The 17,611-nt window shown below is 43.5% G+C and overlaps 1 protein-coding gene across 1 annotated transcript in view; it reads right to left on the reverse strand.

Annotated features, from left to right (window-relative positions):
- The window catches only part of CERS6 (ceramide synthase 6), a 263,770-nt gene extending 248,719 nt beyond the window's left edge, over positions 1–15,051 (reverse strand). Inside the window, exon 1 of the mRNA XM_079782839.1 lies at positions 14,718–15,051. Coding sequence (XP_079638965.1) covers positions 14,718–14,887 — 170 coding nt within the window. The 5' untranslated portion in view covers positions 14,888–15,051. The remainder of the gene's footprint in view (positions 1–14,717) is intronic.
- Positions 15,052–17,611: the final 2,560 nt, after the last annotated feature.

The following is a 17,611-nucleotide window of genomic DNA, read 5'->3' on the forward strand; positions in this document are numbered from 1 at the left end:
TGGATCTGAAGACAGAGTCGGGTCTGAGCAAGAGGACAAGGGAAACAGAAGAAGTGGGAGCACGAAGCAAAAGGGAGCCAACAGTTAAAAGGAGTGATAAGCCATGGTCCTACCTGGGTGCCCTCTACCTGATCTTACACGGCCTGACTTTGTGCCAAGGTGTGGGCAGACGGGGGACAGAGGGCACAGCACAGGCACTGACATGGACAAGCCGGTCTGCCTGCTTCGAGACACATGGCTGCAAAGCCTGCCTCTGAGAGAGGCGAGATCACTGGAATTTCCTAACATTTCCCCTGTTCAGCTCCAAACACAGTTCACTGCAGTGTTTCGTCAGGAGCCCAGCACTCTCCAATGAACCACAGGCACCTAACACTAGCAAAGGTAAGTTTTACAGAAGGTAAAGCTCAGCAGAACCATGAACTATAAAAGAGCCTCCGGTATACAGAAAACCACCTGACTGCCTGAACCGCTGTAGAAATAACGGCTGGTTCACAGCCACCACCTGCACTGCATCTATTTTTGTTTCCTTCCCCCATCCCTTCGGCACGCAGCCTCTAAAGTGTGGAGCCTACAGTAACATCCCCTCATTCCTTTTGTCTCGATGTATGCGTCAGCAAGTGTATAAATGCAGCTCTTCTCCTGCAGGTCTTCAGCCTTCTCTCTGCGCTCTGTGACAATTTAAGAGACTAAAAGGGTATCATCTTTCGAAATGATATTTTGGTCTTTGCTCTTTTTTTTTTCTTAAAGTTCTCCAACTTTGTGGGGTGTTTTTTTTTGTTTTTTTTATTAATGATGTAGGTAACTTTTGTGAGTTCTGCTACTCTCCCTCTAAAACTTTTAAATAAAATGTAATAATCGTTTATAAAAAATAAAGTGTGGGTGCTTCACACACCCCGGGATGAAGTGGGAGGGAAACAAAACCACGGTGTGGTGTCAGCAAGGCCAGACAACACGCTGCTCAGGAGGAACTGCACACCGACAGCGGCCCTGGGCTCCTGCACCATGAGTTACGCTCTCAGGAGCGCCAACTGACACTCACATGTCCTCATTTAAAAGGGATCCCCTTTTCTAAAAGCCATGGCGCGGGGTACGTGGAGAGTGGGGCAGGAGCCGCCCGCAGCTCAGTCACCAGGGAAGCTCCTCCCCACACCTCCCTCCGTCACCGCAGGGAGAGACAGAGGACCCACTCCCATTGTGGAAACAGCCCTGGCTGGGACCAGACCAACGTGGGTTTGGCCATCAGGTGGGGTGACCTGCTGTTTCAGTGGTTCTAGGACAGTTCCAGACAAACCAGGAGCAGCTGGTCACTCTACAATAGCACCACGGGGGTGCCCAGCAGCCAGGCTCTGCCAGGACCTGGGTGAGTGGCACAGGGCAAGTCGGTTCATCTCTAGAGGTTTCTGTGTCCTGATATGTAAAATGGGAGGTGGACATTTTTAGCTTTGCCAGTATTTCAGAACATCTGTGCCCTAAATCAGCATCTGGTAGTGTGGTGTTCCAAGAGGTGGGGAGGAGGGTGGAGGGGGTAGAAGTAGTGTGTCCTGGTGAGGAGGGGTATTTTTTTTTTAATAAAAAAATTTACATTTTCATTTATTTATTTATTTTCTAAAATAAAAAATATTTGTTTATTAAGGGCACATATTTTAATTGATTTTTAAAAAAATATTTTTTATTGCCCTAGCGGGAAACAAAACCACGATGTGGTGTCACCTTGACCCCTTGAGTGTTCTAACGCCACTTCTTCAAAATAGACTCGCCCAGGCCGAAAACCGACTTCTGCGCATGGGCCACGAAGTTTCAATCGCACTGTACGTGCGCGCCCGCACGTGGTATTTTGTGGGAGAGCCACACTCAAGGGGCCAAAGAGCCACATGTGGCTCGCGGGTCACGGTTTGCCGACCACTACCCTAGCCGGTTTGGCTCAGTGGATAGAGTGTCGGCCTATTGATTTCAGAGAGAAAGGAAGAGGGAGAGAGAGAGAAACATCAGTGATGAGAGAGAATCACTGGTCGGCTGCCTCCTGCACGCCCCCTACTAGGGTTCAAGCCCGAAACCTGGGCATGTGCCCTTGGCTGGAATCGAACCTGGGACCCAGGTCAACGCTCTATCCACTGAGCCAAACCAGCTAGGATTTTTTTTTTTTTTTTTTAGATAGAGAGGAAAGGAATGGGAGAGAGAGATAGAAACATCAATTAGAGAGAACATCGATTGGCTGCCTCCTGTACACCCATTACCAGGGATTGAGCCCGCAACCCTAGCAACCCGGGCATGTGCCCTGACCAGGAATCGAACCAGGGACCTCTTGGTGCATAGGTCGACACTCAACCACTAAGCCACACTGGCTGGCTGAGCCACACTGGCTGGCTGAGCCACACTGGCTGGGGGAGGAGGGATATTTTTTCACTCTATCAATTCCATATTTATTTTTTATATGGATTTTAAAGGGAGGGAGGGGGGGAGAGAGAGAGGAAGAGAGAGGAAAAAAAACATCGATTTGCTCTTCCACTTATTTATGCACTCATTGGTTAATTTTTGTATTTGTGCCCTGAGCGGGGAACAAACCTGCAACCGTGGTGTATCGGAACAATGCTCCAACCAGCTGAGCCCTGGCCAGGGCAACAATTCTACGTTTAGAATCGGCTTCATGTGGTGCTAATAAAAAGTAAGCCAACTTTTAGTCAATTTTATTGTGTTTTTTAAATCTACAGATAATATCCTCCCTTACTGCATGTACCTGGGGCAGAACTTTCCACCACCATGGCCCACTATGGCTCACCACTGGTGTCTGACACATGGTGGACTCATATGTTTTTGAATGAGTGACTTTTCAACTTCCTAAGTAGAAAGTCTGTAACTGCTAGACTATTACTAAATTAAGTAGAAGCAGTTTTTGGTAATTTGTCATTCAACAGCATGTGGTTTCATCTTTGCCTTACTTCCTCCTTTAAAAGACAACCCACCACAAATGTCACATTTGATCATCTTCAGATGTCCTCTACCAGTGCCTAAAAAATTTAACAGGATCATTAAATTATTTACAGGACAAACTACTCACAAATTATACTGAAGCTGGGCAGAGCTGGAAAAGTGCTCCTAGTGGAAAGCCGGGTCAAATCCCTTCTAAACTCGTTTGGTTAGGTCAGCCATCGTCACACCAAGGGGAGTTCAAATTTGGAGGCTGTGGATTAAGGTCCAGTTCTTCACTAAGCTAGGTTTATTTAATGCTGACTACAATTGGAAGAATCAGAATTTTCCTTGGGGTGTATGAGAAAGGGGAAGAGAAGCAAAGGGTGGGTGGGAGAGGGAAAGGGAGAGAGAGAGGAGGAGGAGAAGAGAAAGGTAATAGGGAAAGTAAAACGTAATGGTTACACTGACAACCCCAAGCAGTGAAAGCAGGAGTGGGGTCCATCATACACGTTCATGACAGAAAGGAAAAGCCAGTGAAAGGTCTCAGAAATCTAATGGTAAAGTCCTACTCCTGGAAATCAGGGTTCCAATAAACACTCAGAAAGCATCTGTGTGTGTGCCTTTAATAAACCTAAAGAGCAGGTAATGGCTGCTTCCATGCCCTAAGCACTGCCCTAAACACAATGCAAGGGGCATTTCATTTAATCCTCACAACAGTTCTGTAAGTGTCGGATGGAACCGGAGCAGGGAGCAATTGGGTAATTTGCTCCTAGATCTACAGCTAGTTGAGTGACATGGCCAAATTCAGTCCAGGTCTTGGGTCAATATAAATGGCAAATCTGACGTTTGCCATTCCTTGAGGTTGAACACTCACCCAGTTTTCCCTTGAGACTACATGCAATAAAACAGGACCATCAGGGCCAGAAGGGGCAGTGGGACAGACGGGGACAGCTGCATGAGGCATCCCTCCTCTGAAAGGGGGCTTCCTGAGAACACTCGCCCAGAGAAAGCCATCTTCCTGAGCTGTCCTCTCACCCTGAGAAAGCTTCAGGCTCTGAGTGGTACACAGCTGCCCCACACTTGCCTAAAATCCCACCTTTGGGAATAGTTTTCTGCCACCAAATACAAGCAAGTCTCTGGCCTACAATCCCCATCACTACTAACAGTTGAGAAGAAAAGGCTAAGCAGCATTTTCCTCCCTAAGTAGGCACAGTGCTGAAGGATGGGGGCTTCGATGCCTGTCTAAAACTCTAAATATTTTCTCTTCAACAGAACAAGTAAATCCTCTAGTTCCAGGATCAAATATATAAACAGGTTCTACTGCCTCCACAAGCTGCACCCTCTCCCCACCCCTCTACCCACACACACACCCAACACATTCAATCACCGTACAGAACATTGGTTCTCAAGCAGGTGCTAAATCGTGTTCTATGGTACCAATTATTTTTTACACAATGTGTGTTTTTAGGAACCAGTTTTACAGAGTCCCATTCAAATACATTTTTTTGCAGATAGTCCTCCAATATCACAAAGTAGGCATATTCCCCATTTTATAAGCGAGGAGACCAAACTTCAGAGAGTATGCTATCTACTACTGCATAGTTGATAAAGGACAGGGTTTTGGATTTAAACCCAAGTCCCATAGTCTTTCTGATATCCCATCCACTTTCCTTTTAACTCTAGTTAGGAATATACATTTCTAATTAATTACAATAAATGTAGAAAACAGTAACACAATTTAAATGCAGTCACCCTGCAATCTACCCCCACACTCAAAGATACGCTCACCCACTGACGCACAAAGCCCTGATATTCTCTTAATCTCCATAATGCCTAAGTGATTGCTTGGTTCTCAATTTTCCTCCACTCAAGCTATTGTGTCCAAAACGGCCACTCTGCTTAAACCACCAAGTCACTTTATTCTGCTTTGAAATGGTGATCTATTACGACAAGATCTACAGAGCCACTTAGACTAGCTGGCAGCCTTTCCCCCGATACCTGCCAGACTGTGTCCCTGGACAAAATTTTAGATGGTTTTTCTCTATCCCCTCCCCAACTCGTAACTCTGTGCTGCTGCTCTGCTCCCAAAATGCCCCTGTGTTTTTAAAGGATCTGCACCAGTGATAATAAGAAGGAAGGAAGGGAGAGAAGGAGAAAAGAGGGGAAGGGGCAAAGAGAGAAAGAGACAGGGTTGGGGGGACAGAAAGAAAGAAAGGAAAGAGACAAACACAATCACAGCTTCAGAGCAGCAACAGCAGCTTTGTAACCTGAAAACCTCAGAGATAAGATGTGGCATTTATGTAGACACTGGCAAGTCACAAATTCCTCGGGCACTGTGTGAAAAGGGTTACCCAGTAAAGCAACACGGCCTCCCTGCAATGAAACACCATTTGTGTATCTCCACCCCAACTCCTGCCCTAACAACCCCACAAACCAATTCTGAGGCAATAAAAGCAAAAGTAGGAATAGAAAGCAGGAGGGGTAGGAGAGAAGTCCATCTGGAAGGCTAGTAGTGAGGAAAAGAAAGTTCCCCTTTAAAAAAAAAAAAAAGAAAGAAAAGAAACTAGCCAAATATTACCACAGATGAATTTGGGAAAGCAGAGTTTTGTACAATGAGCAAACATAAGTAAAAATTTGAAAACTATTTTTCAATAATAGGTACCTGCCAATGCTTGCAATCAATTGCCTTACAGTAAGCAGCATTTAAGTAAAATCACATTCAAATTTTCAAGTGTTTAAATCACTTGTGTATAAAGTGGGTGTAAAATTAAACTGAAAGACAGGAGGAGGGTGGGATCTGACCTTCCAGAGCAAGCTTCCGCGGGCTCCGTGGTGGAGGCCATACTAGAACTTGATTCCATCAGCCTGGTTTGCTTTAAGTGGATTGGGAACTCACTAGGGTGCCTTTACTTTAATCCCAGGGAGCCTGTGAAACTGGACAGTGTGTTTTTCCAGAGACACATTGCTCTCCTTTGCTATACCTGCTAATTGACTATTATTCAATTGCCATATTAACAAATGACGGAAGGACAGTGTTGAGTCGAAGTGCCTGCCAAAAGGCCCAGGGAGCTGAAGTGTTCTCGGGACTTAAACCTTCCTTCCACCACCCCTCACCCTCCACCCACCTGTGCCAGATGATTCCGGAAAGAAAAGGGGCTCTCCTAGATCCCAAGGGCATTATGCATTTTAAAACAAACAACAACAACAAAAAACAGTGCTTGGTGGAATCAAGAGGCTGGAATGTGTGTTCTTAGCGAGAAAACCATCAAATCCAGAAAATGAAACCAGTTATTTCTAGTAAGTAACTTTGTCTTGGCAAATCTTCTTTGTTTTTTTATCATCATTTTTAGTTGTGGTAAAATATACATAACATACAATTTACCATCTTAACCATTTTTAACTGTACAGCTCAGGGGCACTAAGTACACTCACACTGGGCAGCCATCACCACCCTCTACCTCCACAACTCTTGCACCTCACAAATCTACATGAAACAACTCCCCATTTCTTTCTCTCTCCAGTCCCTGGCAACCACCATTCTACTTTCTGTCTCTATGAATTGACTATTCTAGGTACCTCATATAAGTACCATCACACAGTGTTTGTCTTTTTGTGACTGGATTATTTCACTTAGCATAATGTCTTCAAGGTTCGTGCATGTTATAATATGTTAGAGGATGTTTTTTTTTCCCCCCTTTTTAAGGCTGAATACTATCCTGTTGTATGTGTATACCACATTTTGTTTATCCATTCATCTGTGGGACACTTGGGTTGCTTCCACCTTTTGGCTATCGTGAAATACTGCTATGAACATACGTGTACAAATACAGTTGACACTTAATCAAGGGGGAGTTAAGGGCACTGACCCTTCTCACCTCCCCTAGTAAAAAAATCTTCAGATAACATTTAACTTTCCAAAAACTTAACTATTCCACAGTTGTCTCTAGGTATCCGTGGTGGATTGGTTTCAAGACCCACCGTGGATTCAAAAATCCACGGATGCTCAAGTCCCTTATATAAAATGGTGGAGATCAATGCATAACTGCACCCCTCTGCATCCTCGAATTCCCAACTGTGGACTGAAAACAGTACAGGTATTTACTAAAACAAAGTCTGCATACGGTATAACTGGATCCACATAGTTCAAATCCATGTTGTTCAAGGCTCAAGTGTATCTATTTGAGATCATGCTTCCAATTATTTGGGGCATATACTGGAAGTATAATTATTGAATCACAGTAATTCTATTTTTAATTTTTTGAGGATCCTCCATACTGTTTTCCATAGGGTCGTAACAATTTGCAATCCTACCAACAGTGCACAAGCGTTCCCTTTTCTCCACATCCTCACCAACACTTGTGGTTTGTTGATGATAGCCATTCTTACTGGTGTGAGGTGATATCTCATTGTGGTTTTTATTTGCATTTTTGTGGCATTGGGCATCTTTTCATATGTCCATTGGCCATCTGTATGTCCTCTTTGGAGAAATGTCTATTCAGGTCCTCTACTCATTTTTTAATATGATTGGGGGTTTTTTGGTGTTGAGTTGTATGAGTTCTTTCTCAAGTTTTAATATTAAACCCTTATCAGACTTATCATTGGTGAATATGTTCTCCCATTCAGTAACTTGTCTTTTTTGTTGTTGCTGCTGATGGCTTCCTTTCTTGTGCAAAAACTTTTAGTTTGATGTAGTTTCATTTGTTTTTTTCCTTTTTTTCTCCCAAAGAGACATATACAAAAAAATACTAAGAGTAATGTCAAAGAGTTTACTGCCTATGTTTTTTTCTAGGGATTTTATGGTTTAAAGTCTTATATTTAAATCTTTAACCCATTTTTAGTTTATTCTTGTCTATGGCATAAGAAAGTGGTCTAGTTTCTTTCTTTTTTTTTTTTCATGTATCTGTCCAATTTTCCCAACATCATTTATTGAAGAGACTATCTTACACCACTGTATAATCTTGCCTCCTTTGTCACAGATCAATTGACCATATAGGCATGGGTTTATTACTGGGCTCTCTATTCTGTTCCATTGACAGAACAGAGAATATGTATTTTTATGCCAGTACCATGCAGTTTCAAATACTGTAGCCTTGTAGTACCTCCAACTTTGCTCTGGTTTCTCAAGATTTCTGTGGCTATTGGGGTCTTTTGAGGTTCCACATATAAGTCACTTTTAACCAAATATCCATAGAGAAAATATAAACGAGTTTAGGCTCTATCTGTAAGTTTTCCTTCATAAAAACTCATTCATTCTTAATTGCTCAAACTTCCTCTGAGCCCTTTATCTCTGCCTCACCCCCCACAATAAAGTCAGGATATTATCTACTTCATCCTCTTGAATGCATCTCTTTCACTATGTCAAAGCTTTCTCCTTAATGATAATGACTTAGATTGTGGAAGAGAGGCAAGAGGCGGAAAGAAATAAAAAAGTGTAAACACGTGACCAGAGAAACATACCAAGACAAGACCATTCTGCATTGAAAAAAAAATCCAAAGGCCACTACTTTCCTATCCAAAAGGTTGGAAAGCTCATTCCAGTAGGAAAATACACACAAATTCACAGCAATGAAATAAAAATGATTAATAAATATTTGAAATAAGTTCATCATGAGTAACATAAAAACACATGAGAGCAGTAACATTTTTTTCAACAAAGAAAAAATGTCCTCAAATGGCAATAATCTGCACATCGATAAGGAAGTGCAAATGGACATAATCTTTCTGGACATCAATTTGGAAACTTACATCAAGAACACAAAAATACTTATCCTTTTGGGCTTGAAAATGCCATTTCTAGGGGACATTACTTAGGAAATGATCAGGCATTGAAAGATTTATATACACAAACTAGAAACAACCTAAATGCCCAACAACAATACAGGTACTGGTTAAATGAACTATGGTATATCCATAGTGTAGAATAATGTACAGTCATTGAAAATATTTGCTAATAAATTATTACATAGAAAATGTTCAGGTTATGCCATTAAATGGCAAAAAGCTGCATATAAAACCATATATGTATGTACATATATATGTATATATATATACAGTATGAGATCATCTATATATACAGTATGATCTCATGATATTGGCTTTAAAATATGAGATCACCAAAATTATTAGGAGCTCAAGCAGCCTAGTTCCAAATGCCTACCTAGCTATTTTAAGCTGTGTAACATTAGTTCCATTTCCTAAACTCTCAATCCTCAGTGTCATCTGTAAATATTGGGAAATTTAACATCTACCTCACAGAGCTTGGTAATAAACCATAGAAAGTAATAAACTCATGTTAGGGGGAAAACAAGACAATTTTGAGAATTATGGCTTTGTGAGAAAGAGATGACCCATGGCTTTAGAAAATCTGGTGATGAGAGAAGAAATGTTAGTGCATTGTTAGTGCATACGGAATAACATGGGCAACAGGGACCTAGGCTGTAGTGCTCACCAACAAATATTATCAGGTAGAAAAACAGGTGAAGAAAGCCTGAGGCCGGGGCAGTGGTCCCTTCCAAAGCTATGGGCTGTTGTGATGATGAAAGCTCACCTTGGAACTCCATTTTCTTTCTACTGGTACCTGCCCTTCCCCATCACAACAAAGAAACCACTTCTGAAATATCTTATAAACTGGAATCCAGGAGGAAAAAAGTCTAACCCTGTCCAGCGGGAAGTCAGATGCTTCCAACAGAAAAGTCACAAATGAACTCAGGGTGTTCATTTCATCACTCGTTGATGACATTAAATCATTTGTGGTCATTTACAGTTATCTCACCTGCCCTCCCCACCATTCTAAGGCGCTTCCCATTAAGAGTAACATTATACCTTTTATCCACAAATGAACCTATTATAAACAGCTTAACTTTTACACCCAGAAAAGGCAAACCTTTTCTTTTTCAAGATGAGAAAGCTGTGCTAAAGTTCTGGGGTGGGGTGGGGGTGGGGGGGGAAATACTATCCTTTTTATTTTAGCATGTTTTCCAACAAAACATCCATTGTAATTCAGTTTTCCATGTCAGAAATTGTAGTAGGAGGTGACCTATGTGTCTGATCCCAACTCTTTCCTCTTTCCCCAGCCTGGCTAAGCAGGTATCCATGCTTTAATCTGAGTCATGCCATCATTTAACAAGTGAAAAGGTATATTTATAGAGTTAAATATCCAGAACTCACTGCATGAGAAAAACCGAATTTATATACTAGTATAAGTTATTCTCAAATACTGTGTTAGTCCATTCAAACTGCTATAACAAATACTGTTTGTCCATTCAAACTGCTATACCACAGGCTTGATGGCTTATAAATAACAGCAATTTATTTCTCACAGTTCTGGAGACTGGGAAGTCCAAGATTAAGGCACCAATAGATCTTGTATCTGGTTCACAAACAAATATCTATTTACTGTGTCCTTATGAGGTGAAAGGGCCGAGGGAGCTTTCTGGGGCCCCCTTTTTTTTTTTTTTTTTTTTTTTAATATAAGGGCACTAATCCCATTCAGGAAGGTTCCACCCTCATTACCTAATCATTTCAAAGTCCTCACCTCCTAAAGCCCTCACCTTGGCGGTTAGGATTGCAACTGATGAATTTTGAGGAAAAATAAACTTTCAGTCCACTGCATCCTCTTTTAAAGCATATCTGATGATTATCAGTCTCTTCATTACAAGGTATTTATAGAAACTTTAGTAATGAACCTCACCTGACCCCCCACTTTTCCTGGCAGTCATTCACTCATATCTGTCCTCTCCCTTCTAACCATCAGGAATACATTCTCACTCATTCTCTCTCTTTGTCTCCTCTCCTCTAGGACTTTAGTCAAGGCTGCTGGCGAGGCAAATATATTAAGTATACCCATAAGAAGAGCCCACTGGCCAGGCAGTCCCTCTGACACAGCTAAGACACTGTTGTTTACTGTTTGACTGAATGAGCCTACGCAACAGTGGTAGGCGTCCTGAAGAATGACAGTTCTCACAGAGCTTGCCACTCTGAGAGCCAAGTTGACAGGAATGGGCTTCTCATTGCCTATCCAGCCATCACAAGGAGTGCTGGGTGTATGCTGGGTCCGTCTATAAAAGATCCGAGGAAAGAGTAATTGCTTTTTCTGTAGAATCTTCTTTGTTAGTTATTCTGAAATACTGTAGCTTTTGGGAATACAAATGATAATAGCCCAAATGATTCTTTTAACTCAATCATAACTGAAAAATACAAGAAGCAAAACCATTGGCTAGAATAACTGTATGAAAAAAACTCTGTATTCTTCGATGACTTATATCTACCTGTAGAAAAAAAAAATGACATTTAGCCTGCTTCAAAGTTTGATAAGAAAACAATTAGTAAGCCACAGAAATCAGATAATCGGGAGGCCGAAAGCAACCTTGCCTTACCAAGGCCAGCTGCTTCACGTCACAGATGAGAAAATAAGACAGAGAGAAATTAGGTACCTGCACTAGTTTGAGGAAAGTTTGACTAGAACTTGAATGTTCTGATTCTCATTCAATACTTTCTGCATCTCTCTCCTAAACCCGCAAGGAAGAAAATGCGTTAACATTATCTTTCATAACAATAGCTCAAATAATTTTTTATTTCCCCACAGAAGTTCAGCAGAAGTGTAATCCCACATTTGTGAATACCATAGCAACACACATACCAAAAAAAAAAAAAAATTTGGAAGAGCATTTATTATAATTCCAGAGAATGGATTACTAAGCCTAAACAAGCATTAAATCAAGAAAATTCATCAAATAGATGATAATGCCACATTATTAAATACAATTTTGGTCCTTGTCATCCAGCTAACAACATAATACAATAGTATACACAGCCATTTTCATCCTAGGAGAAAGCATTCAGTTTTCTTTTTCACATCAGATATTTTACTGTCAATCAAGACATATCTCTAGTGGTCCATCCCACCCTTACCCACAGCTAAGTACAGTACAAAGGCTATACTTAAAACCACCAAGCTCTGGGCTATTCACAGACTCGGCCTAAAGTCACTGGACTGAAGCTCCTCCATTTTTAACCAACCATGCTGGGCATCCATATTATTGCCATATGGTGCTATAATGTGACATTGTTCTGGCCACCAATGCCTCCCCTGTCATCATCCCAACAGTGAGAGTGGATAGGAAAAGACAGAACTGTTCAACTGGGCAAAAGTCCAATTCAGTCAATTCTTCAGAGAGAAGTACACAAAACTGAGAAGGTATTCAAATTCACAATTTTAGCCGCAACAAGGACATTACAGACCCCATTTAGTGGAAATAAGGATCTTGGATAATCGGGTATTTCATAGATATGTTCTCAGCTTTGAAATCAATGACAATAGAAGAAAAACAAATAGAATACCCGGGGGAGTTATTCTTATTATAAAAGCATTTCATTTCGCAAAGGGACACACAACAGGCTCCTCTAAATCATGTTATACATTACAGAATATGGCAAAAGGAAAAAAATGCATGCACAACCTATTAGAAGGGTACTAAAAGTGAGTCATACCAGTGATAATATCGCCTGATTCAGTTATGTTGATTCTGGCCCTTGATGGATACTGAGATGAAGGGCACAAGGTTAGATGCCAGAATGTGTCGCTTAGGTTTGAGAAGAGGAGAAACATGCAGAACTTGTAATTCTGGATACAACTATACCCTTGGATTTTTAGAGAACTGAGGTAGTCTGAGCGGCTAAAGGCAGAATTGTCACAGCTTTAACAAGAAACAAAATAGACACCCTTCCAAAAGTCAGTAGCATCCTGTGGTACGTGGGCCATACTGAATTATTACTCTGAACATTAATCATAAACTTTCACTTTCCAAACAGGCCATGAAATCACTGGTACTTGGATCAGTGGCCTGACTGACCACTGATCAATGACCAACTCTCTCCATATCAATACGAGGACATTGGCTGGGACTGACAGTTGAAAGAAGCCGATCCCTTTGTGTACACTCTTAAGTCACAGGATTGTGCAAAGGAAGAGGAAAATGCTCAGGAAGAGGAAAAATGAACTTCCAGTTTTCCATTATTACATTATTTTTATTTTTTTCAAGGCAGAGAAAGTCTAAGGATAAAGCTGTCTCCATTCTCTAATTTTCTTTTTCTCCGACCTAATGAACAGCCTGGAATCAGCTTTCTGCATACAGGTCATCGGCTGGCATGCTTTTGTTGTCCAAAACATACGACTACACATCTCTTTCAAATGCATTAGCTAGCTAAAAGTGATCCCAGCCAGAATTTATCAATCAGAATCAGTTAGATATCATTTGGCAACTGTGTGGAGCCCCTACTATGTGTCAATACAGAGCAATCTGCTGTTCCTGAAAGGCTTTTTTTTTTTTTTAGAGAGAGAGAGATAGCAAGGTTAAATATGAATTCCTATTTTCTGTAAGTAAACATTTGCTCTAGAAGCAACTTTAAACCTGCAAACACACCCACTTTTTCACAGCGAGTCTTAGTGCTAGACAGGATCAATGAGGTATCTGTGCTGGATTCCAATCATTTAAAAAATAGGTCTTTAAATCTGTTCCCTTGTGCACTCAATCTCTGCATGTGGACAGCTCACTTAGTTCGTGAGCAACAATATTGCCCATTGAAAAATGCCCTTTTCGTAAACAAAATATACTTGCTGCTCCCATGAAGCTTTGTCTGTTGCCATTTCCAGCAACAAATTTAACATCCTCAACAGCGGTTTTAGACAAACAGAAACAGCAAACAAAAGAACAAGAGCAAAAGCTGAAGAAGCAGCACGAAGGTGAGTTGGGCGCAGGGGAAGAGAGACGGAGTGGAAGTGAGAACTGGTCTTGACTCTGTGATCTAAGAAATTCAGCCTTTCCTGATGAAGGAGAAGCGTAAGGAGTGGTTTTCAGTTGAGAAAAAGAAGTGTGCTGTTATCCCGGTTCTGTTTCAATAAGACCAGGAGAGCCAGGGCAGGCAAAATCCAGTTTAGTGACTAAGACTGATTCAGTGAAAGTAGCACAAGTTTGCTCAAGACACAGTGCGACTACCCAACGGAATCCGAGATTTAAATAAGCAATAATATGTCAATGCTTTTAAAAAAAAATGTTAAGTGCGTTCTGGTACCAAAATAAAAGTATGGTTATTCACAGGAAACATCTATCAATTTAATGTCACCATTTTGCAGGTCGTGCAGCCATCCTGTCCTGTCTTCTTGTACAGAAACAGCTAATGGCCTGGAGTGTTGGAAACCTACAAACTATTGTCACCTATTTCCCAGGACTGTGGGCCTGACACTCGGTACCACCGGTGGAAATCAAATAGTGGCCAGAAGCCAAGGAGTCCCTGACAAATCCGTGTGCGGATTTGGGGTGAACGCATTGGGAGTGTGTGCGGTTCCTCCGGCTGCGCGTCCTGAACGTTCCTGGCTGTCAGGTGGGCGGCGGCGAGCCTGGGCGGGCAAGCCGTGCCGGGCAGCGCGGCGTGCTCGCGGGGTGGAGGGGGAAAGCCCCGCGGAGTGCGGCGCGTCCCACGGCCGGCCGCCGCTCACCTCTGTGGGCCTGTCCTCGCTGCCAGAGATCGGGCCAAGGAGGAGTGCGGGGAGCCACCCCAAAGCTCGCGGCCCCTCTCCGGCGCCCGGAGGAATCCGTAGGCAAGCCAGGGACCTTCTCTGGATCCCTGAACAGCAACCCCTTCCTGAACACAAAGGTTGGGACGCACGAGCGCTGGGGGCGCGGGAGCATGAGCCACAGAGCACGCAGGAGTGCGTGTGCGCGCGAGGGTGTGCGTGTGTGTGTGTGTGTGTGTGTATGTGTGTGCGCGCGTGTGTGTTAGGGGGAGGGGAGGAGCGCTCCAGCCCTTCTTACCTCTCGAAGAGGAGCCGCACCATGAAGATGCAGAAGGCCAGGGGGAAGGCGAGATAGAGGTCCTCAGCCTGCGGGAAGTTGGCTTCCTCCGTGTTCTTCAAGTCCGCCCAGGTGACATTGTGCGGAAGCCAAAACCTCTCGTTCCAGAACCAGGCTAAGATCCCTGCCATCTTGCTTTGTCCACTCCTGTCCAGGCTCCCGCGGCCCGCGGAGCTCGTAGCGGTGCAGGGCGCCCGGGGATGCGCGCGCGCTGCAGGTCCGAGCCGGTGCCGCCGCCGCCGCCGCCTCCTCCGCGACCGCTGCTCTCGAAGGCTCGCGGCGAACGCCGATTCTCTCCTCCCTCTGGCCGACCTGGGGAAAGGAGCCGCCTTGCCTGTCACATGGCAGCCCGGGCCGCCGCCCTGATTGGTTCACCCGCGCGTCAAACAGCGAGGCACACGCGGCCGGCTCGCCCACGCCCGGAGGACAGGGCGCAGACGCTGCGCCCCGGGCGCCCGGGCTCTGCTCTGGGAAGTGCCGCCGGCCCTGCGCTCGCCCTCTCCTTGCTCTGCGTTTAGGACAGCGACCTGGGGCCGGCCTCCCTCCTTCGCCCCAGTCCCAAGTCTTGCTCGCACATGCTCAGAAGGCCGGCCCCTGCCCCACTGGAGTTTCAGGGGTCTCGATCCGCCTCCCGTGCGCCTGCCGGCAGTGAAGAGGCAAGTAGGGGCCGGGCTACTTCAGTACCACCCCTGGACTGGGAGAAAATGGCCAAAGGAGAAGTAGGGGGCGCAAAGAGCGAAGGAGGAAGAAGTAACCAGGAAGGAGTTATCCACTGGGGCTCTTGGAAAGGCAGGGTGAAAATCAGGAACTGGTGGCAAGAATGGTTTAGCACGAGCCATCTATATCTACCCCATGCCCATCGTCCCTCTTCCCCTTCCCTCACCCCCCCCCCCCCTCCATCTCTGACCTTCTGGCCTCCTGAAAGTACTGCTGGTTACCACAACCAGTTCCCCCAGGGAACAAGGCCCTCTTATTGTAATTTATGAAGTGGTAGGAGAAATTAGGCACTTAATTGCTATTTGATGATGAAGGTGATGACAGTAACTGCAGATTCTGTAAACTGGCCCTCTAAAGGAACCTCTCAGAAAAATGCCATCAGACCACATTTTGGCTTCACAGATCAGGAAAGAACTTTGCTATCTGGCAGGCTCATTATTAATGCCTTCCAAATCTGAAACCTTTAAGGCATTAGGCCTGACCCAGGCGCCTTCTCTCCCACAATATATTTCCTCATCGATTCAGGAACTGTGTGTGGATCCGTTCAGTGGCCCATGCAGACATTTTGTTCCTTTTTCTCACAGTCATTCATTTTTCTGCCTGGTTCTGCCAGTAAGTTCCTCTGGGCCTTTCCAAGAGGCATATAAGCAGGCCCTCCATTCACACTTCTTTACTCTTTCTCTCCAGCAACCACTCTCCTTCCTTGCCTTCCCTTTAAAGTGATGCTCTAGACTCTAGAGTCTAGAGAATGACTTACATTTATTGCTTTCAGTTTATTTTCCCTCCATTCTCATTTTCCCTTTGGGCATTTTCCCTCTGTGCTACACGGAATTGCTCAAAGTCACCAATGATGTCCATGCTGCAAAACCCAAGGGTCAGTTCTCAACACCTATACCAGTAGCATTTAGCCAAGTTGTTCAGTCCCCAACTCTTGCAACACTTTCTCGTCTTGGCTTCTGGAAAACACGTTTCTGTTTTTCTCCTACCTCATGGCCACTTTTTACCAAGTCTCCTTGCTGGCTACTCCTCACCTTTCTAACCCCTTAAAGTTGGAGTGGCTTAGGAGTCAGTCTTTTGTCTTCTTCACTTTCTATCTACATTCATTCACTTTGTGTTCTAATTCAGTACCTTGGCTTTCAAGTTCATACTGATGGCTCCCAAATATATATCTCTAGCCACAAACTTATCCTTGAACTTCACACTTCAAAATCCACTATCAATTTAGCAATCCCACCTTGATGTCTAAGAGCCATTTCCTGTCTAATCTTCTCCCTAAAAATTTTCCCTTCTGTTGTCTTGACTCAGGCCAAACACTTGGAATAATCTTCTTTGCTTTACTTTCTCAAATCTCTTTTCCAATCCATCACAAATCCTGTCTGCTCCATCTTTAAACCAGAATCACACCACCTCTCACTTCTTCTGCTACCATCTTGGTCAAAAATCAACGAACACTTCATTATTTTTAATTCATTTTTATTGTTGACACTATTACAGGTGTCCCCATCCTCCCCCACTTTGCCCACCTCCACCCAGCCCTAATGTAAGTCAGATCACTTCTGTGCTTTAAAGCCCTACTTGCCTCACCATCCATCCCCAAGTGGAAGCCAACGTCATTTTCATGTTCTGAGATATTTGACTTCCTATTAATTCTCTGACCACATCTACTCTCTTACTCTTCTTTGGTCACATTGGCTTCCTTGTCCTTCCTGCAAAACACTAAGCATGCCTTGGGGCCTTTGAACTTGCTTTCCTCTATCCCTGTAACTTTTTTCCCCTAACAGTCCATGTCTGCTCTTTCTAGAATGTCATTCACTCAGTGAAACCTTCCCTAGCCACCCTAGTTAATCTATAACCTTCACTCCCCACCCCACTCTTCCCATCCAACTCTTCTGCTTTGTTTTCCTTCAAAGCATGCATCACCATCTCAACAATATATTTTTTACTTATTTCTTTATTGGTCTCTCCACACACAAACTAAAATGTAAGCTTCAAAAAGTTAAAGATTTGTGTCTATCACTACTCTATTCTTAGCACTTAAGATAGTGCCCAGCCCATAGTGGGTACTCAATAAACTGTTTTTCATGATAAAATGCTTTGTATTTATTTTCTCTTTTGTATGAATTATTTTGAATGTTTTT

This window comes from Cnephaeus nilssonii, assembly GCF_951640355.1.
Source record: "Cnephaeus nilssonii genome assembly, chromosome: 10".
Classification (NCBI taxonomy): Eukaryota; Metazoa; Chordata; class Mammalia; order Chiroptera; family Vespertilionidae; genus Cnephaeus; species Cnephaeus nilssonii.